At 45.6% G+C, this 21,930-nt stretch overlaps 1 protein-coding gene across 5 annotated transcripts in view; it reads left to right on the plus strand.

The window, feature by feature from the left end:
• EGFR (epidermal growth factor receptor) overlaps positions 1 to 21,930 on the plus strand; it is a 205,756-nt gene that overhangs the window by 130,455 nt on the left and 53,371 nt on the right. For 4 of the 5 annotated variants that reach the window (XM_081529433.1, XM_081529430.1, XM_081529434.1 and 1 more), the window contains 7 exons: positions 7,763 to 7,914; positions 8,772 to 8,955; positions 11,944 to 12,078; positions 16,359 to 16,427; positions 17,267 to 17,385; positions 18,553 to 18,694; positions 19,892 to 20,008. In XM_081529433.1, coding sequence (XP_081385559.1) covers positions 7,834 to 7,914; positions 8,772 to 8,955; positions 11,944 to 12,078; positions 16,359 to 16,427; positions 17,267 to 17,385; positions 18,553 to 18,694; positions 19,892 to 20,008 — 847 coding nt within the window. In that variant the 5' untranslated portion in view covers positions 7,763 to 7,833. The remainder of the gene's footprint in view (positions 1 to 7,762; positions 7,915 to 8,771; positions 8,956 to 11,943; positions 12,079 to 16,358; positions 16,428 to 17,266; positions 17,386 to 18,552; positions 18,695 to 19,891; positions 20,009 to 21,930) is intronic. The other variant, XM_081529431.1, reaches the window with a different exon arrangement.

The following is a 21,930-nucleotide window of genomic DNA, read 5'->3' on the forward strand; positions in this document are numbered from 1 at the left end:
TTCAACATCAGTCCTTCCAATGAACACCCAGGACTGATCTCCTTTAGGATGGACTGGCTGGATCTTCTTGCAGTCCAAGGGACTCTCAAGAGTCTTCAACACCACAGTTGAAAAGCATCAATTCTGCAGCGCTCAGCTTTCTTCACAGTCCAACTCTCACATCCATACATGACCACTGGAAAAACCATAGCCTTGACTAGACAGACCCTTGTTGGCAAAGTAATGTTTCTGCTTTTTAATATGTCATCTAGGTTGGTCATAACTTTCCATCCAAGGAGTAAGCGTCTTTTAATTTCATGGCTGCAGTCACCATCAGCAGTGATTTTGGAGCCCAGAAAAATAAAGTCTGACACTGTTTCCACTGTTTCCCCATCTATTTGCCATGAAGTGATGGGACCATATGCCATGATCTTAGTTTTCTGAATGTTGAGCTTCAAGCCAACTTTTTCACTCTCTTCTCTCACTTTCATCAAGAGGCTTTTTAGTTCCTCTTCACTTTCTGCCATAAGGGTGGTATCATCTGCATATCTGAGGTTATTGATATTTCTTCCAGCAATCTTGATTCCAGCTTGTGCTTCATCCAGCCCAGCGTTTCTCATGATGTACTCTGCATATAAGTTAAATAAGCAGGGTGACAATGTACAGCCTTGACGTACTCCTTTTCCTTCTTGGAACCAGTCTGTTGTTCCATGTCCAGTTCTAACTGTTGCTTCCTGACTTGCATACAGGTTTCTCAAGAGGCAGGTCAGATGGTCTGGTATTCCCATCTCTTTCAGAATTTTCCACAGTTTATTGTGATCCACACAGTCAAAGGCTTTGGCATAGTCAATAAAGCAGAAATAGATGTTTTTCTGGGACTCTCTTGCTTTTTCGATGATCCATCAGATGTTGGCAATTTGATCTCTGGTTCCTCTGCCTTTTCTAAAACCAGCTTGAACATCTGGAAGTTCATGGCTCACGTATTGCTGAAGCCTGGCTTGGAAAATTTTGAGCATTACTTTACTAGCATATGAGATGAGTGCAATTGTGTGGTAGTTAGAGCATTCTTTGGCATTGCCTTTCTTTGGGATTGGAATGAAAACTGACCTTTTCCAGTCCTGTGGCCACTGCTGAGTTTTCCAAATTTGCTGGCATATTGAGTGCAGCACTTTCACAGCGTCATCTTTCAGGACTTGAAATAGCTCAACTGGAATTCCATCACCTCCAATAGCTTTGTTTGTAGTGATGCTTTCTAAGGCCCACTTGACTTCACATTCCAGGATGTCTGGCTCTAGGGGAGTGATCACACCATCGTGATTATCTGGGTCGTGAAGATCTTTTTTATACAGTTCTTCAGTGTATTCTTGCTACCACTTCTTAATATCTTCTGCTTCTGTTAGGTCCATACCATTTCTGTCCTTTATCGAGCCCATCTTTGCATGAAATGTTCCCATGGTATCTCTAATTTTCTAGACTAGATCTCTAGTCTTTCCCATTCTGTTGTTTTCCTCTATTTCTTTGCATTGATTGCTGAGGAAGGCTTTCTTATCTCTCCTTGCTATTCTTTGGAACTCGGCATTCCAATGGGAATATCTTTCCTTTTCTCCTTTGCTTTTTGCTTCTCTTCTTTTCTCAGCTATTTGTAAGGCCTCCGCAGACAGCCATTTTGCTTTTTTGTATTTCTTTTCCATGGGGATGGTCTTGATCCCTGTCTCCTGTACAATGTCATGAACCTCTTCCCATAGTTCATCAGGCACTCTGTCTATCAGATCTAGTCCCTTAAATCTATTTCTCACTTCCACTGTGTAATCATAAGGGATTTGATTTAGGTCATACCTGAATGGTCTAGTGGTTTTCCCTACTTTCTTCAATTAAATTAAATATGATCAAATAAGAAACTGTTGCTAAAATATAAACTTGGAAAATAAAGAAAAATCTTTTCAAAATTATAATGAATCTTTTCCCATTCCACAAAACCTTTTATTAAAGCCACAATGAAAATTTAAATACTATTTTGTACTTTTTTAAAATCATATTTGATTTTACTTTTGTTATATATTTTCCCAATTTTTTCATTATAACTTAACTGTAGGTCAACATTCCTACAAACTTGTATGGATTAAATAAATTTCACAGGCTAGTCTGATGCTGTAATCACAATTTATAACATTTTTCTATGGGATAAATTTACTCTCTACTCCCTGAAATGAATGTAAAAAATGTATTGATAGGTCAGGAAGAAAATGGAACTTGGAATCTCTTCAATTCCTTCATTGTTTGAAGAGACACCAAATCTGTGCAATGCATGGCTTTTCCCAAGGGCTACCATATGCAACTGTTCTGAATACCAATGAAGTGAACAGCCTGTAGCTTCCTTACCCTTCTAACAGTTTCTATATCTAGTATTTCATTCAGTTACTTCTAATTTTTAAAGCACTTGCACAAAGCCATTCAATTAATAATATGCAGAACTTTGAAGAACGTTTCTCCATTTTTATGAAATGTATTTTATTAAAAGTGTCATTCTTTTGGCCTTGTTCAATGCAGATTTTTGGAAATTATCTCCTCAGGAATATTTTATTATAAAGTAATATATGGTCACTGTAGAAAATTTGAAAAATGTAGAAACTCTCAGGAGGAAATAAGAAAAATACCCCAAACCCAGTATTCGTAAAAGACTATTGTTAACAACTTTTTCTTCCAGTAACATTTCTGTGCATTTTTTAATAGTTCAGTGTATAAACATACACATTTTGAAATTGCCGCCATAACACAATTTGAATAAGGCAAAAGAAATGATTAATCCTGATACTATGAAACCTCTAGCAAACTCTCTGAGTATCTTTTCCTTATTTATTTTTAAATCCATTATGTAAATATCTTATTTGAGATTTCCTTAAACCTTTTCCGGATGAAAGTGGGCAAAATCTTCCTTTGGTTTTTAAAGCTTAATCTCATATGTTAACTAGCCTAGAGTGATTTTACAGTAACCACCCAGAAAGTGTGAGGACTGACGCTCTTCTGAGACATCCTGCCTCCTTCTCTACCACCAGACACACGGAAACAGGAAAGGTTGAGAGATCCGTGTCACGTCATCCGAGACTCTGGTCACATGACCACTATCAGCCCATTGCTTTCACATCTAAAATGTAAACACAACATGTGTATTCACATCCCAGCAGTCAGTCCAAGGAGATATATGTGTATTCCACCTCTCCCCACTCTTTGTATTTGCGTAATGAACAAATAATTTTAAGTAGTGATGAATGCTAAGAAGAAAAGAAATCAGAAGAATGTGATAGCATGCCGTGGTGGGGACTTCAGCTGACCTGGTCCCAGAACAGGCTTTCCTGAAGGGACGTCATGACCACTGAGGTAGAATCTCAGTGACAAAAGGGACACAAAACTGCAAAGACCCGGGGAGAAAGGGAAGAGTGTTCCAAGCAGATGGAAGAGCCCTGAAGGGGGCAGGAAGCTGGTGGCTGGGAAGAAAGGGGGAGGCTTGGCTGGGCCAAAGGGCAGGGGAGGGAGCCTGAGAGCGATGGTGGGAGGGGCGCGGGCAGGGGCCCAGCCTTTGTTCTGATGCCCTGGGAAACCCGGATGGTTCCAACCAAGAGCGCTGTGATGTGATTTCTGCTTCAAAATGAGGCAATAATCAAAACAGCCAGTTTTGGAGGCCACGGGGAGAGATTTGCAAGTGCCCAGTGACCTTGGCTACCATTAAAGCATAGAGAAAGCAAATTAAAACAATTAGGCAATCCCAAAAGTATCTAAGTGGATTTGGGAAAATCTGGAGGAACCTGTTTTCGTGTTGTGTCTTAGCCTTACAGATTTGCCCGGGCTTGTGGGGAAAGAGAGAGATACACCCCCACAATGACACAGGAAAGCCACAGGCTTTCCCTGTCAAATCAGGCATGTCTCAGGACTTAGAGCTGGCAGACTGTTTGATTTTCAATTCACATAAATTGGGGGGTGGGGTTGGTTCTTCAGAAAGAGAACAGCCTGGCTCTGGACACCACGTGAACCCAGGTACCAAGGTGCCATGTGATTCCATGAACAGAAGTCCCCAGACAGGCAGAACTGTCCTAACTGGAAGCACATCTGCAGTTTGTGGTGTCTGGGGCGGGGGCTGTCTGATCAGGGCCGTGAGGGAGCTCCCAGGGTGACCGTGATGTTCTGGGCGTGATAGGAGTACGGGTTATACAGCTGCATGCGTTTGTTGAAACCCATCAGTGCTACACTTATTGCTGATTATCTCATAGTTCGTGATGTTGCCTCAAGAACCACTGTCAGTAATCTTGAACTGTAACCAGTGGCGTGTCAGGATGAAGGGTACTGCTGTCTGTGCCTTACTTTATAATGCATAGAAAAAATTAGATGGATAGGTATGTGTTAAAATGAACATAATAAAATGCTACTTTAAGGATGTTCACAGTGCAATTCTCTTAGGTTTTTGTCCATTTATGAACCATCATAATAAACTGTGAAGATGAAAAGCTGAGTGTTTTGAAGGCCTTCTTGTTTCAGTAGAATTTGTCTTCAGTTTTGCGGGAGGGAAAGCGAATCCCTAGCATGTTGTATGCAGCTTGACACACTTTTAACTATCTGGTTTTCAAAGGCTTAGCCTAAGGGAATACTGAATTTCTCTCTAAATAAATTGCTTAAAAACCTAATCCTAAATGCATATTTCAATGAAATTCTTAAAGTACAATATATTATTTTTTCTTTCTTCTTCTCACTGGATAAATATTGTTCAGACAGAGTAACTCTATTTAATGCCCAGTATTTGAGTAAGCCAACCAAATGCAGCCAGTTCACCCCGTGTCACACAGCAAGGACACATCCACAGAAGCCCCCAGCGTCTGTCCAGGCACACCTTATGTCGAGGCAGCTGTCCCGGTTCCCAGTAGTTAGCTGTAGCAAAAGAAACCTGAAGCTTTTGTGCTCATTCACTTCTCAGGACAGCTCTGGGAGGCCAGAATGGATTTTACCAAGTCTGCATTTGAGAAAACTGTGCTGCGGGGCTCGGGGAAGTCCTTCAGTCTGCATACAGAGGAAGTGCTGACCACAAGCTTTCTCCTGGCTGAGCTCGGAGCTTTTCCTCTCACAGTTTTGCCTTAAGTCTGCCTCGCTAGTTAGTGATTTTGATTTTTCAATATTACTGATTTAATGGTCTCACATTTAAATATTCTCTATCACATAACATGAGATATTTGGTATAAAGATGGAGCCAAGATTGTACCGTGTTCAGTCAAGAAACCCAGGCCAGGCCATTTGCATCCTCACCCCAGACCTGCTGTCTCCGTTTTTGTGTGTGGCAGGGAAGCCTCGGAACAAGCAGCCTTGTCATGTTCTCTGTTGATACTGTAGTCATTAACCCAGGAGTAGGACTCAGATGGATTTCCTTCAACTCAGCCCAATACTGTGTTGGCTGCTTTTTTCTTAAGAATAAGCATGTTGGGCAGTTGGGCAATTTTTTGCCATTATTAAAAAATATATCAACATTTTGCATGAAAATTTAGGTCTGTTTCCTCAATATAGGTTTTCCAAAGTGGAATCATCATGATATAGGCTTTAAGCATATTTATTTGTATGCACAGTCTGTCCAGTTTTTTCCAAAGGTCTGACAAATTGACGTTCATATCAATAACGTGTAATGTTGCTATTGTCTTCCAAATATAGGATCTTTTTTAAATATAAAAGTAATTTATAGTAATTGTAAATAGCAAAGGGTCATGGTAGGTCTTCATCAAATAAATCCTTTCAATGCTCACTTAGCACTTTTTGAATGAATAAATAAAAACACAGGTGTAGTCCTTTTGCAATTATTTTCTTCTTTAACAGGGTAAACTTACCTGACATGTTTTCCTTTTTAACTGATGAAAGTCATTTTCACATAATTTAATATTAAAAATAGTTCAGCCAAGAGAAATTTGCAAACTGATATCTTTGAGCATTTAAAATGAAAACATTTGGGATTGCTTTCATCCTTCTGTGTACAGAAGAAACCCTTCAGAAACACGCTCCAACACCCAGTTGTCGTCAACACTGGTCACCTGGCTGGCATGAAGGGCATGACCAATACTTGGGGCTGCCTCAACCAGAGCTGACCAGTTAGGCTGAAATTTAGGGACCATAGTCAATCAGTTGGAAAGCAACTTTTGTCCCAAGGTGTGCCAACAGAAAGGTCACCTATTGTTGTCAAAATCCTGCACTTCATTGATGCTGGCGTCTTTAAGGACCTTAGCATTGGGAAATCAGTCTGGCCTCATCTGCATGCCCTGCAGCCCACCGTGCAAAGAGGTTCCAGCTTGAGGCTGCAATCAGAGCAGCCGACACTCCTAGGTGAAGGCGGCCAGAGAAGCTGGGTCCCTCGTGGGTTAGGGTTGAAAGAGATGGAATCACCGTGCCCTGGGGCCAGCGCAGGGGGCTCCATCTTGTGAGCCATTGCAGGTCCCTTGGGAGCATTCTCTCTGCCTCCAAATTTGAACGAGAGCACAGAAGGGGAGAAGAGGGGAATCCCCACAAAGTCAAAGAGGAAGTAAGGGTTGCTTCATATTAAATGGTGGTGTAAACGCTGCACGTTCATTATGTGGTGTCTGAACATGTATGTGCTCAGCGCCTTGGCCCCAGAATACAAGAGCAGACAGTCAGATGATGCTCTGCACAACACTACCATGGGGAGGGGGCAAAGAGCCTATCAAATAGAAATGCAGACTGGGGAAGAGTTCCTCAGGAAGTCCCCACATATTGACTCTGGTCTTGGTTTTGTGCTCAACCACCTGGCTGCAGATTGCAGCCCTGCCTGGTCAGGTCTGAGTCAAACCTCCAAAGCCAGAGGCCATATTTCCTCACTTATGATCATTTTGGCTCAAAGTACAGTCGCCTACCAGCTCCCTGCTTCAGAAGTCCCAAACCTCTTTGTTTTCTTATGCTTGCCTATTCATGTTGTTCAAAGAGCTAATTTATAAACATGGCTCTATTATAATTCTCTCCTTTGCTTTTAAATATAGACTACCAAATGTATTTTCATAGTCTGACTTCATCCCCTAATTTAAAATGTTTTCTTATATTAAGTTTGACAGCTGAAAACATCAGGGCGTTAAGTGTGCCGAGGCCACATCCCAACAATTGATGCCAAACCCTTGCACCTCCACCTGGGTGGCGGGCTCCTTAGAGTGTGGGCAGACACAAAGGCATGCTGGTTTCTTGGTAACCAAGTGTGTTTTCATCTTATTTTCTAAATTTTTTATAATATTTGATTTTATTCTTCGGTGCATCAGTTTAAAATATTTTTTGTCTCCAGCCAATGGTTTTTCATTTTTAGGTTGTACAAAGTTGTGGTAGGAAACTATGTTTGTAAATAGTCTTTCAACACATAATAATGTGACACGTTATCTTTTTGCAAAGTAAAAGTTCATTATATATTTATTAACATTGTAAATATATAATTATTGTGTATGTTTTTCATGCATTTTACTAAAAACTCTTATAGACTGCTTTGTCTCAAAGATTTCCATAGGGTTTTCATCTGTTTCTCCTTGAATTTTTAATATTTTTAAACAGTTGCATGTATTATAGAGATGAACTAGTCCTTAGTTTGAACTGCATCTTATATAAACTTTTAAACATTGTTTATCACGTTTGTCCTGAGTGGCCTTCAATCAGAATTTCTACCCTAAGTCACTGAAGCATGCAGTTAGTCGAAGATTGTGAAGACTGTTTTACTTTAGTTTTTCTACTTGACTTTATCTCACGTGATAACTTTTTTCCCTGTTTCCAGTTTGCCAAGGGACAAGTAACAAGCTCACCCAGCTGGGCACTTTTGAAGACCACTTTCTGAGCCTCCAGAGGATGTTCAACAACTGCGAGGTGGTCCTTGGGAATTTGGAAATTACCTACATGCAGAGTAGTTACAACCTTTCTTTTCTCAAGGTTAGTTCAATGAATTTAATCCGTACCCAAATCCAGTAGGAGTAAATATAAGTAAACAAGGCCTTGGCAGAATTCAATTGGCAGTGTATTTACTTTTGCTATGGCAATCACAAACCATAAGGAAATTACACAGGCAAGTTTCATGAAAAGGTCACTTTACCAGATAGTGTCGAGTTGTAGCTGTAGAAGACGAGCAAAGAGAGACGGACTAGCCTGGCGTTCTGCTGTCGCTGTGGACACTAATCTTTTAACCAGTACTGCAGTCATGGTATCCCACTCTACTGGCTGTGTCTGAAAACAAGAAGAAAGAAGACCTGCTTTATAGTCCTTGCCTGTTTTCTTGGTATAAATACTCCCACCATGGTTGATTTCTGGCTACCAAGAGTTTAAAAACTAGTTCACAAAACTCCCATATGTTTTGCAGTAGGCTCTAGTGAGCCAATAGGAGCCAGCCTTAAAAGCTTCTGAGTTTGGTGTAGTTAAGCTTAGGATGTGATTGGTTTTCTTCTGGGTTGGTTGGTTTGTTTTTGATGGAAAGCCTGCAAGACAAATACAAAATAAATCAATGAAACGTTTCCATTTTCTGCTGAGTGTGTTAAACACCAGGCAAAATGAAAGTCACAGCATTCCTCAGTAATGCACATGGTCCGTTGTTACTGGTGTCAAGCTCAAGAGGCAAAAATGCAGGAATCACTATAAATCTTGTTACCTCCCCTGGGGTCCAGTGGTAATCATCTACATGATTCGTCAACCATTGCTGTTCAACTAGGTGTCCTGGGCTCTCTGGACCCACTTTAGATCTTGCTTTCATGAGTTCCTCCAAAGAGAAATAATATGTTCATGTTTTATTTCCTTAGACCATCCAGGAGGTTGCCGGCTATGTACTCATTGCCCTCAACACAGTGGAGAAGATTCCCTTGGAAAACCTGCAGATCATCCGAGGAAATGTGCTTTATGAAAACACCCATGCCTTAGCGGTCTTATCCAACTATGGGGCGAACAAAACTGGACTGAGGGAGCTGCCCTTGAGAAACTTACAGGGTGAGGGCGGGGCGCGGGAGGCTGTACTATGAAGAGCGACTTGGACGGTACTCAGCAGACTTGGTGCTTTTCTGAATCCCACTCAGGGAAGACTTTTATTCATGACGCGCAGATGTGTTGCGTGCCAGCCATATGCAAGGTCCAGCGAGGGGAAGTTCTAAGAAGACAGTAGTTGATGGGGCAGGAAGGGAAGAGTTAAGCCCAGTACAGGCTCTGCCTGGTTCATGGGAAAGTATCCAGAGAGTTAGTGAGACGTGGTTCTGGGAAAACGAGAGTATGACCAGGTGGTGGGCCCGGAACGCTCAGGTCGTCCGCAGTCTGACTGCCTGGACTCACGTGTAAGGGACAGAGAGTGAAAACCCAACCACAGTCTGAGACGTTTTCCAGAGCACCGCTATTGCACAGAAGCCCTTTTTAAGTTGGTAAGGATAGGGAATAAGGTATGACAGGTGAAGTTTGAAGTCTTGTGAGTGGGGCACCTATGAGGGTCCTGCGAGAGGGACCTGTGGAAGATACAGGGAAAACGGCAAGTTGATTCTTAAAATTTGAAGATGACTATGATGGTGGCAGGTGCAGTGCCAGCCATGTTAAACTGGTAACTTCATTTCCTGCCCCTAACCTTCTTTCAGAGCAAGTGGTATGCTCTGCCATTTTACCAAAAAAAGAAAAAAAAAAAGGTCAAAGTAACCCTCTTGAATTCCCGCACAAGTGAGGAGATGGCCAGGGTTGGCTACCCAGACCACGGCCCAGAGCCCTAGCCTTCGCCCATGCCTCGCGGCGCTGACGGGCAGTGGGGCCAACCCGAAAGGGGGTGAGGGCAGAGGACACGCAGCAGAGGAGGGCCGAGGTGCGGGGCCTGGCCCCAGGCTGGGGGGCCGGGCGGGCTGACTGTCCGAGCCCCGTGGAGCCGGTTCAGCTCCTGGGCCCCGCGTTCCTGAAACGGCCTCAGGGCTCCCCTAAGCCTCCCTCACCTGCTGGCTGCCGTGGTGGCCCCGGGCTGTGCCGTCCTCGCCCTCGGCCCCCCGGGATGCCTCAGAGTCGCTGTCTCGTGGTGACAGGCAGAGGCAGGTGGGGCGCAGACTCATCAGCTCCATGGCTCACCAGCCATGGGTGGGTGGGTTCTCTCTGGGAGTGGATTCTCTCTGTGACTTCAAAAACGGGGGGGACAATGTCAACAGACTTCCCAGGGGTGTTGAGAAGATTAAGTGAATTACTGCAGATAAAGCCTCAGGGAGCTGTTTCTGCATTTGGTATTATTTCTGTTGTGAGTATTGGAGTTGTATCCATTCCGGTTATTTAATTTTATGAAGTAATCCTCTAATTTGGATTATTCGACATGAATTACATACTGTGATTGGAGAAGGAAGTGGCAACCCACTCCAGGATTCTTGCCTGGAGAATCCCATGGACAGAGAGGGGCCTGACAGGCTCCAGTCCATGGGGTCGCAAAAGTGTCAGGTATGACTTAGTGACTAAAGAACAGCAGCTGATAACTAACACGGGCCTCTGGTCGTCCCACGGCTGTCCCCTTGGCCTTCCCGCTCCTGGTCTGTCATCCTGATGCTCCTGCAGCCCCAACTCTCTCTTCCGTGCCTCCAGCTCTGGCCTCTCGTGAGTTTATCCCTTGACTCTGGTTCCCTCGTGAGTGAAGCTTTTCACTTGGTTGTCCAGCTGTCATCTCTGATTTCACACCCAAAACTCCCTTTCCGACCCCCCAGCCTGCCTTCTGCGACTCTGCAGCCCCTCGCCGCCATCTGCTGAAGGAACTGTGTCCCTGGCCCCTCAGGGCCTCTGCTGGGGCTGTCTGTCCGCCTGGAGCCCGTGGAGCCCACTTCCACCTGGGTTCCTCCACATGTTCTCTTCCCAGAGATGTCATTCTTTCCATCAGCCAAAGAGAGCTTCCCCAGGAGAACTCATCCTTTCCCATGTCCTCTCCCACTCTGGGATGCTTGGCATTACTTACATATCTAGAACTGAGTTACGGTCAGAGGACCATGTGAGGATTAGCTCAGGCCGTGCATATGTCTGACTGCTAGGTGGTACAGTGGTAGAGAGATTCAACAGACGCAGGTTCAATCCCTGGGTCAGGAAGATCCCCTAGAGGAGGAAATGGCAACCCACTCCAGTATTCTTGCCTGGAAATTTCCATGCACAGAGGAACCTGACAGGCTACAGCCCATGGGGCTGCAGAGTCGGACACGACTAAGTGACTGAGCACGCAGCATGGAAACCAGCTGGCACAGTGCCAGCCTCGTCATGGGTCATGGTCCTCTGTGAACAAGAGGTTATTGACTGTGCATTGCCCCCACACGCTCGTCACTTCTTAGAGAGGAGCCAGCAGGAATCATTCATCTCCGCATACCTCACAGCACTAGCTGCCGTGTTCTGCGCTCAGAAGTCATTCAGTAAATGTTTGCATAAGCGTCACGGGGGAACACTTGCCCTCTGCTCCATCTCAAGTTTTCTTATCACCCCCGGTGTTTCATGTCGTTCCAACTCTTCCTTCGAGCAGCTGAACAGTTGTGTGTCTTTGCCTTCCCTTGGCCGCCCCGTCTCTTCATCACACACAGATCCTTCCTGCTCCACTGTGTCTTCGCATCTTCGCTTCCACCCCCACTTCCTGTCCCCTCTGCCCTTTCACACTGTCATCACACGGTCACTCCGGTCCAGCTGGGACCAGCCAGCCTCCCTGGGAACCTCCGACTTACTGTATACCTGTCATTCACGCTGTGTGACTAAAGCATCATCTTCCCATGGCCCCGGATTCCTAAATTCTGGTCATTCATTCTTCAAAGACCCAATGCAGGGGAATCCCAACTCCTCTATCGAGGAATCCATCAGCTCACTTTCCACTGCCCCACTGCAGTTCCAGGGAGTCTCATGCTGCCATCTCTTAACAGAAGGCAAAATGTGAAGAAGCATATGCATACTTCGCAAAAGTTTAGAAGAGATGGCAAGTTTGCTCACGGGGGTTCCTTTCTCATGCAGAAATTCTGCAAGGTGGCGTGCGGTTCAGCAACAACCCTGTCCTCTGCAACGTGGAGACCATCCAGTGGCGGGACATCGTCAACACTGACTTCCTAAGCAATGTGACACGGGACTTTCAGAACCAGCAGGGCAACTGTAAGTGTTCCACAGTGCTCCTCCCCACCCCCACCCCCGGATTGCAGCTCATAAGGCAGGGCGGAGCTGTGGAGTTGGCGTGGGAGCCAGAGAAGGCAGAGTTCATGTTAAGTTACATGAATCTACAGCGAAAATAAGTAGTAAACAGATTATATGCTCACTAGAAGAGCACCTATTTAAGACAGAGGAATAGGTCTGTTTTTCGTGGTGACAGCTGCCTTGCTGATAGGACACACACACACACACACACACACACACCCGCCAGGGCAGCTGAGCTCTTGTGTGGCATTGAGAAAAGCCCACACACACACACACACACACACACACACATAGGACACACACACACACATAGGACACACACACACACACACACACACACACACACACACACACCCGCCAGGGCAGCTGAGCTCTTGTGTGGCATTGAGAAAAGCCCACACACACACACACACACACACACACACAGGACACACACACACACACACATAGGACACACACACACACACACACACCCGCCAGGGCAGCTGAGCTCTTGTGTGGCATTGAGAAAAGCCCATCGTGCCAACCCTGGCAAGGGGCTTCTCTCATCCTGTTTGAGGAGACTAACCGGGCTTTTGTAGCTTCCAATTTTCTGTGGAGGCTCCAAGTGGCGCCAGGCCCTGTGGAAGCTTTGGGGCTCAACTCTGCCCTCCTGCTCATAGGTCCCGGGCACTCCCACATGGATGGAGTGCCCAGCAGAACCAAGGAGCACATGGGGATAAGCTTGTCCATATTTAACTAGTGCCCATGGCCTAATCCCCACTATTCATCAATAAAGCAGCCCATGCAAGGAAGCAGCTGGCCAGGACCACGCCGCAGGTCAGGGCTCCCCGTTAGCACCCTTGACATGCCTCGTGGGAAACTTAGAGGACCCCAGTTTCCCAGTAGCCTGCTCCCTTCCTGATCTCCCTCACCTTTCAGGCCTTTAAAATAAGAAGCCATCACCATTTCCTGCCTCTCTGTTTTCCTACAGCTGTGCGGTGGATGCATGGGCGCTTTTTTTCTTTCTTTCTTTTTTTTTTTTTTTGGTGTTTTTGCCCTTAGAATTCAAAGCTGATATGATCTTAAAAATCAACTAAAGCTGCTTTGTTTTTTGCTTTTTTTCCTTTGATTTGATTGACTAATTATGATGAAATACCTTTGAGATAAAATTTACCATCTTAACCGGTTTTCAGTGTACAGTTCAGTAGCATTCAGTACATTCACATCGTTGTGCAGCCATCACCACCAGTCATGTATTTCCATCTTGCCAAACGAAAACTGTCCCCACTGACCACTAACTCTCCACCCGCAGGCCTTGCAGCCATCATCTTACTTTCAGCCTATGAATTAGACAACTTTAGGCGCCCTGTGTGAGTGAAATCGCACAGTGTTTGTCCTTTCGTGACAAATTTGACAAATTTGTACTTTTGTGACTGACTTCTTTCACTGAGCACAGTGTCTTCAAGAGCCATCCAAGTTAGAGCATGTGTCAGAATTTCCTTCCTTAATACGGCTGAATAATGTTCCATTTGTTTATCCGTTCTGTTTATCTTCATCTGTCAATGAGCACTTGAATTGCTTGAGTTGCTTCCACCTTTTGACAAAATGGTGCTGTGAACATGGGCATTGACCTCTTTGATTCTGTAAATGCGTTATTCCAACAGATACCCAACTAACCTACTTTGCTTGCAAGAAAGCAAAAGTTTTCTTTTACAATGTAAAATTTTAGATTTTCCAGAGATGGAGGTTAGCCTTTGCTCAGTAATCTGATGCACAGTGGGGAGGTTAAATTGTGTCCATTTGTAACAACAACAATAACAACAACAACAACAAAAAACTGACATGGAAAGGCTGTGAGCCTAATATGGGTTTGCTGTAAATCAAATCAGGTACCCAAAGTAGCTCACCTGCCCTCCTCACACCATAGCTGCAGAAGTGACCTGGCAAAACAGTGTTGGGAAAGACAGGTGGTGAACAGGTTTCTGCAATAATAAGATTCAAATATTACAAAGCTATGAGCAATCAACCAAGATGGTATCGGTGTAAGAGTAGGCATATAAAAAGAAGCCGTAGACAAATAAGACAGCCTAGCTGAATCAAATGTCCATGAAGGAATGACATTGTAAGCAAATAAGAAAAGAATTAATTATTTAATAGATGATTCTGGAATGTAACTACTAAAGGAAAAATATCTAAGTGACAGAACTATTAATGGTTTTTTTTAAAGGAACTAAGGATATTAGGTTAGTCACATTGGAAATTACAAAATCGCCACTCACCTGTGACCTGGATTTGCCTCGTTGGTTACCTGACCAGTGACGACCTCAGAATCTTGCCCCTCTCAACTGGTGCTTTCAGATCACAGATGACTTCTGAGATCTTGTTTCATTTCATCTTTGCCCAAAAAGTCTCATAAGATGATTTAAGTGTTTTATGGACATGGGTTTTATGGACAGAAAAGTTACTTAATATTATGTTATTATTGATGTAGTTTGGAATTTGAAGTTAGAGTGGGTAGGTTTACTCAAGAGGAAATTGAAATAAATCTATATACTCCACGTCATATACCATTGTAAATTCCAAATGCACGTTAAACATAAAAAATGTGGAGTATATATATAAGTGCTAGAAAGAAACATAAAAATAAATATTTGTAATATCAAGTTGAAGAAAAGCCAAAGTTAGATACTATAAAAGAAAACTTCCATATAAAAAAAGTATTAATGTCAGACAGGAAAATGCTGTGCAGCATCTGATTGCCTTGAAAAGGTTAACATTCTTGCTATGTGACTATGTAATGTAGTCTCCTAAATCCTAAGAAAAAGGTGACTACCTCTCCAAAAATGGGTCAAGGACATGAGCAGCTCCTCTCTCCCCATCACATACACACACCCAAAAATAAAGTAAAATATTATTTGTCACTGTATTACAAATGGCTAAAATAAAGAAGCATCACTTTTGCCTTTGCTAAAGACATGTTCCTTTTGGTTTTTCAATGCCTATATTGGCAAAGAAACAGAAATTTACATAGTCTACTTGTGAGCATATAAGTTAATTTTGACAATATGTATTGAAGTTTTAAAGTACGCACGCCTCCAGCCTATGAACATCATGTCTAGGAATATTAACGAAAAAAATGAGAGGAATGAAAATTGTAAGGGATGCAGAAAAATATTTTTGTTCAAGAATATTCCTTATGTCCTGCTGTTTAATAAATTTCAAAAGCAACTTATGTCTAAAACTTTCAAAAGCAACTTACGTCAAAAGTAACTTATGTCTAAAAATAAGAGGTTAGTTAAATAAATTGTGGTACAGCCATGCCATTAAAAATTCATGTTAGGTAGAAGGATATTTAAAGGTATGGAAAACTGTCATAATGTATTATCAATTATTAAGTTATAATGCAATGTGTAATGTGATATTAATTCTTATATATAGATATACTTACGCCTCTATTGATTACCTCTGGATGATCCTGAATTCTTCTTTTTGCCTTTTTCTGTTACTCATATTTTAAATAATGTCTGTGATTCTTTTTTTTGTCACAGAAGTTTAAGAATATAATCATAAACAGACTTTGAATTCCTTAATTGGCAAATATTTCCTGTGCTATGGAAAGATGCCATTAAACATTTTTATTTTAAATATTTTCTTTTATAAACTTACATGTTTATAATAGAAATTTGAAACTATGGTGACATATAGGGTAAAAAGGAAAGATAATGTGGTATCACTGTATAGGCATAAGCACATTGAACGCGTCTACCTGTTACTTCTGCTCTTTCCTCTTAGGTTTCTCTCTCTCTGTCTGTCTGTCTCCATCTCTGTCTCTTCTCCCAGTGTATGGCTGACAGCATCCGTTTGGGGCTCAGCTCCCCATCTTTCAGGACTTTGAGAAGCACCAGTATTGCACTGGTGCCTTTCGCCCCTGGGATCCACTGCAAACCTTGCTGGTCATACTGAAGCGGTGCCCTCGTCCCACAATCACGTGGCAAAGCATCTCTTCCATTTAAAACTGAAATTCTCCCAGAGACTGAATTCTCCTGACCGTAGGAGACTTTGGGACATATATTAAGTCTCTTGGGGTTTTTCCTCATGAGAGTCTTTTTAAATCATCTTACAAGCCAAGCAGTTGAACAAGCAGAGAATAAGAAATTTGAAAGCGCTTGTTTCTAGGCTGTGGCTCTGCTCAGAGGCTGGGCAGGGGTCTTGTTCCCTTTCCCTGTGATATGAATTTAACTCTTACTTTTGTATTTTAGGCCCAAAGTGTGATCCAGTCTGTCTCAATGGAAGCTGCTGGGCTGCCGGGAAGGAGAACTGCCAGAAATGTGAGTCAGGAACAGAATTTCACTGGCCACCTTCTCCCCTTACGCTTGGCTAATTGTACTGATATTCGTTTTCCCTTTGAAGACTCCAAGCATTGCTGATGGTAAGGCCAGATGTTAGCAGACATATGAATGGCAGTCTTGCCCTCTCCCCGCATGCGGTTAGTCCAACACGGGCCACTGCTGGCGCTCCAGCCTGGCGTGAGTCGGTGCAGGCCCGCCGCCCAGGCAGCAGTCATTCTCTCTGAACAGTGTGCTTGGCTTTCCTGGAAACGGAGGCTGGTCTGTGTTTCTTGCATCGCGACACCTCTTGCGTCCTCTCCCTTCCTGCCCCTCTCGTGGGTACCTACGTCCAGAGAAGCAAGAGCAGCTTCTTGAAGGGGGTTTTTCTGCGGGAATCCTCACTTAAGACCATGAATGGTCAGGACATCTAGGGACATGTCAGCTTGATCTGTCTTTAAGTCAAACTGTGATGTGATTGTTAGGCCCTTTTAAGCACTGCTTTCTGACAGGCCTTATGTTATTTGTACAGACTTTCTGTGACCCCAAAACTCAATTCTTGTCAGTGTCTAGTTTAACAAGTCCGAAAGTCCAGAGTTAATCTGAGTCAGTTCTCCTAAGTGATTACAAACAAGTAGAAAAAAGAAAACATACAGTAAGAAAGATCAAGATGGTTGAATTGAGCAGAACATGCATGTTTGGGAATTAAGTGTAGGATCACTAAATTCATCCTTGCTATCAGTCTTTCATCGCCGTCTGCAGGTGCCCTGCAGGGTCCCTGGGAAGTGATCCTTCCACCTTCCTGAGCCCTCAGCTCACGGGTGGCCTTTGCTTCCTTTCAGTGACCAAAATCATCTGCGCCCAGCAGTGTTCCGGGCGCTGCCGCGGCAGGTCCCCCAGCGACTGCTGCCACAACCAGTGTGCCGCTGGCTGCACGGGGCCGCGGGAGAGCGACTGCCTGGTAAGACACACCGCAGCTTCTGGGGCCCACGTTCAAGGGCCTTCCTTTGACTGAGACGTGCTGGCTGATGTGCACAGCCGCCAGGTAACAAAGCACCTCTCAGTGACCGGCCTTCACCACTTACCCGGTGACCTTGGGGACATGACGTGACCTCACCTACTGTCGCGTGGTCTAAAGGGCACCGTGTGTGTGGCCGCAGCAGCCGAGCCCAGTACTACCTGTGTTCTTCGGCCCTCGCGTCCCTTGCGGCCAGCACCAGTGTTGCCACCACTGACGGCTCCGCTCCATTCTCACGCAACCCAGAGAGCTGAGGCTGCAGGGACCCCGAAAAGGTGCCCAGGGAAGTCAGGCGCTCACACAGGTCCTCAGTGGCAGCACAGCTGGTCTCCATTTGTGTCTTTTGCCCCTGAAGCCTCTGCTCCCTCCGCTTGGCTCAGATGCTTTCTGCTGACTCCCCACCCATGAGGGTGCTGAGGCCCTCGCTGTAGTCCCTGTTACTGCGGAAAGCTTGACCAAGTTCTAGCGTCACCACGGGCCGTTGATGCCACACGTCTGATTACACGTACCTTGTGTGTCCCGAGACCCCAGGACAGGCAGACAGGGTCCCGAAGTCAGCCCTGAGTGAGCTCCAGACTGGGAGACTCACCTTGAGTGGGATCCGGAAGAGTCTGTAGCTTTTAGGAACAGGGAAACAAGTGTTCCAGGGGCTGGAGGGGCCCTGGGCTCTGGACCCCGCTGGCCTGAGGCGACTCTGCCAGGCTGCTGGGGGCAGGCAGCACCAGGCTCTCGGTCAGGACCCCGCTGTGTGTGGTCCGATTCCCTCCGCACAACAGCCCCCGGTCAAAGTTCTCTGTTTGGTAATAAATTCAAAGGTGTATCCTCGAGTGTTGCTGAGGAGGGAAACCTGACGTAAGTTAAGTTGAGTAATTTCACTCTAGTGTGGGAGCTCCTGCCTTCTTTTGAAAGTTAACAGAGATGTGTTTTTCCCTCCTCATAATCCATAAACTATCACAGCTGGAACAGTGTATTTAAGAAAAACCATGCTTTCAGGAGAACAGTCTTTCTGACCCTGTTGAGAGCGCTTGACTAGACGTCCGCTCTGACCAAAGCCCTGGCCGCGGAGGGCTCCCCGCGGAGTCCGACAGCCGCCCCGCCCTCCCCTGGCAGGTCTGCCGCAGGTTCCGGGACGAAGCCACGTGCAAGGACACGTGTCCGCCGCTCATGCTCTACGACCCGACCGCCTACGAGATGAAGGTCAACCCGCTGGGGAAGTACAGCTTCGGCGCCACCTGTGTCAAGAAGTGTCCCCGTGAGTGTCCCTGTGAGCCCCTTCACTGCCTCCTGCGGCGGTGCCCACGTCCCCCCTCAGGCAGCCTCGGGTCCCTGTGTTCACGTCAGTATCAGGCAGGCGAGGAGATGGCTGCCGCTCTGGCCCCACGTTGGTTCTTGGGTCCTGAGCCCAGCCATGGTCGCCCAGAACATTCCATGGTCTGATTGGCACAAACCCACGGCCGCTGGGCCCTTTCGCTGTTGGGCTCTTGTCCTCGGCAGGTGTGTAGAAGGCCTGCATGAGAGAGAGGTCAGAAGACCGGCCTTCTCTAGTGGTTAAAAACCCGGGCATGTTTGTGCCGTCGGGAGCACGGAAGAGAGTTTTTCCTTGTTGATTGGCTTCGTTTAACTGTTGGGGCTTGGGTTTCGCTTATTTGTGCTTTACAGGAGACCCTAGCATTTAGGGAAATGGCAACATGAGTGATTTCATGGTAGAGGAAGTGATTTTCAAGAGGGAAGATTAACTAAAAAAAAAAAAATTGTTTTTAAGAACAATTATGAAGGGGAGATTTACCCTACCAGACTTGTGAACATGAAATTTTTAAAATTTGGAACAACAACAAAAACAACAACAAAAAACCCCCCACAAATAAGCCATTGTAAGGTAAATGACAAGATAAAGAAACTTTTGCCACCACTATGACACAGATATAATCTTTGAGAAAATTTGAAATCCACAGGAAACCACTCAGAGCCTCAGAGAACAAAAGCAGGCAGTTTACAGAAGGAAAGTGACAAACATCCAGTAAACGTCCAGACAAACGTCCAGTGGTTCGAGGGTCCACCTGGGGAAGTCAAAAGGAACAGAGTTCCTGAAAAGTTTGTTATTAACACAAGTTCCTTCTCCCCGAGAGAGGGCCAAGGCAGCGTGTGGACCCTGTCGCCCACGGAGGCCCGAGGGGATGAGGGTGGCAAGAGAAGAGTGGTCTTTATCTAGGGTCACTTTTTAAAATAAATATTAAACTTGCAGCTGTGAGTCCTGAATGTAAGCATCGTAAGCAGCGAGCAGCAGCCTGATGGGGAGGCAGTGAACACCTTGAAGCCCATTCCTCTCTGTTTGCAGCCTTTCCTTCTTGTCCTTAAAGTAAACGGAACCAGAGAGTCACCCATCCTCAAGGGCCATTATGCCCAGAACACCTGGTGCCGCTTTCACCACCTTCCTTTCGTTGTCCCCCAGGTAACTATGTGGTGACAGACCACGGCTCATGCGTCCGCGCCTGCAGTTCTGACAGCCAGGAGGTAGAGGAAGACGGTGTCCGCAAGTGTAAAAAGTGTGACGGGCCTTGTGGCAAAGGTGGGAAGCTGCCCGGTGTGGGCACGGGGCCCTCTCTGCTTCCAGTCACGCCTGGGCTCCCTGTCCCCAGACCCGCAGCATCATACTCAGAGCAGATGTGAGGGCGTCTCCAAGCTCAGAGACATGTGCCTTCCTTTCTGCTGTGCTCTGTTCCTGGGGTGTCCTCAATGCCAATTTATCCCTTCTTACCCTGTACTTTATCTTTTATCTTGACATTTTTCAAACACCCAGAAATGTTGCAAAATAGTGTAACTAACACCCGTATGCCCTGCACTTAAATTCATCAGTTTTCAGTAATCACCACATTGTTCTCACTCCGTGTTTGTGTCTCTGTGTGTGTTTTCTGAGTCCTGTGATGAGTACAGGTATTATAACACTTCACCCTGCATTTGCCAACACACTTTTGTACAAACAGGACATTCTCCTAAGTAACAAGACAGTTTCACTCTTAGGCCAAGTTTAATGTTGATTCTAATTTTCAGTTTAATTTCAGCTCCCCTGTTGTCCCAAAGTATCCTTTTTAGCTGCTTTTTGATCAAGAGTCCAGGCTCTTCGTTAATTCAAGATCGTTTCTCAGCCCCCTTTTCTCTGATATTGTGAGGAGTCGAGGCCAGGTGCTCTGACCGCCCCTGTCTGGTCGGGTCATGTTTTCCCGGGGCGGGACGCGGATGGCGCACTCCAGGTAGGGAGTGTCCCACCAGCGGGGCACAGCTCCCATCCCGTTACCTCTGCGGCTTCCCTGGTGGCTCAGTGGTGAAGAATCTGCCTGCCGTGCGTGAGACCTGGATTCGATCCCTGGGTCAGGAAGATTCCTTGGAGAAGGAAATGGTAACCCACTCCAGGATTCTTGCCTGGAGAATTCCATGGACAGGGGAGCCTGGCGGGCTACAGCCCATGGGGTTGCAAAGAGTTGGACATGACTTAGTGACTAAACCACCTCGATGGCAGAATTGATGATTAGCCTGAAGTTGTATCCATCAGATTTCTTGGTGGTTGTGAGAATGACTTCCTATTTCTGTCATTTCTTCTACATTTACAGTTGACATTCTGTTTCTAAAATAGCTTTCTTAGTACCCAGGTGAGCTCACCGAACCCTTTTTCGTTCAGTTTATGATAATCCCTCCTCACATTATTCACTCTGATGTCCAGACTATCTCCCATGTGGCCCATGGGAGCCTCCCCAGCTGACGCCCAGGCCCTTTGGGTGCCTGGCAGGCCCAGGCCACATCTTCCACTTGCGCAGAAGACACATCTACGCTCTAAGCATCCCCTGGAGATCACTCCAGATAACTTGATGTGAATCTTCCTTATTCTGCTTTGCAGCTTCTGGGCATGCCCCTAGCCTTGTCCACAATCCCTATACCATGATCGATGTGGCCACTTAGATTGTTCCCACTGTTTTACTGCGATAAAAAAACATGCCTCAACGAACAGCTGCTTACTTCCACGTCCGCTTCAGATGCCACCGTCTCTGAGAAGTGTCTGTGGTTTCAGCTGACACTGACCACTGCCCCGTGCATTCTTTCAGGGGCACTGAGCCTCCACGCTCCACGTCATCCAGTCCCTCAGCCCCTTTAGGAGGCGTGTGCCCTTCCGATCCCCCTTACAGATGAGGCGCTGTATCACAGAGGCTCTAAATGACCTGCCCAGGGACCAGTGGCCAGTATTGGCAGAGACAAGCTGGGACGGCTCACAGGGCTTCAGTCTGAGGTCAGACCCAGGAGCTCCCAGTGTGGCAGGCGGGTCAGTGCCCTGAGAAATGAATACCCTTTGGCTCCAGGAAATCGTCAGGCAAAGGAAACACTCAAGGAAGAAAATGAGACACAGGGCCGTGCCTGGAGAGGAAGTGAGAGAGTTCAGCCCCTGAAGAGAGAGGGTTGCTCTCGGCGTCCTCAAAGGGGTCACTAAAAGCAGAGATTATT

Source organism: Giraffa tippelskirchi, chromosome 9 (genome assembly GCF_054371585.1).
Source record: "Giraffa tippelskirchi isolate mGirTip1 chromosome 9, T2T-mGirTip1v1.2.pri, whole genome shotgun sequence".
Lineage (NCBI taxonomy): Eukaryota > Metazoa > Chordata > Mammalia > Artiodactyla > Giraffidae > Giraffa > Giraffa tippelskirchi.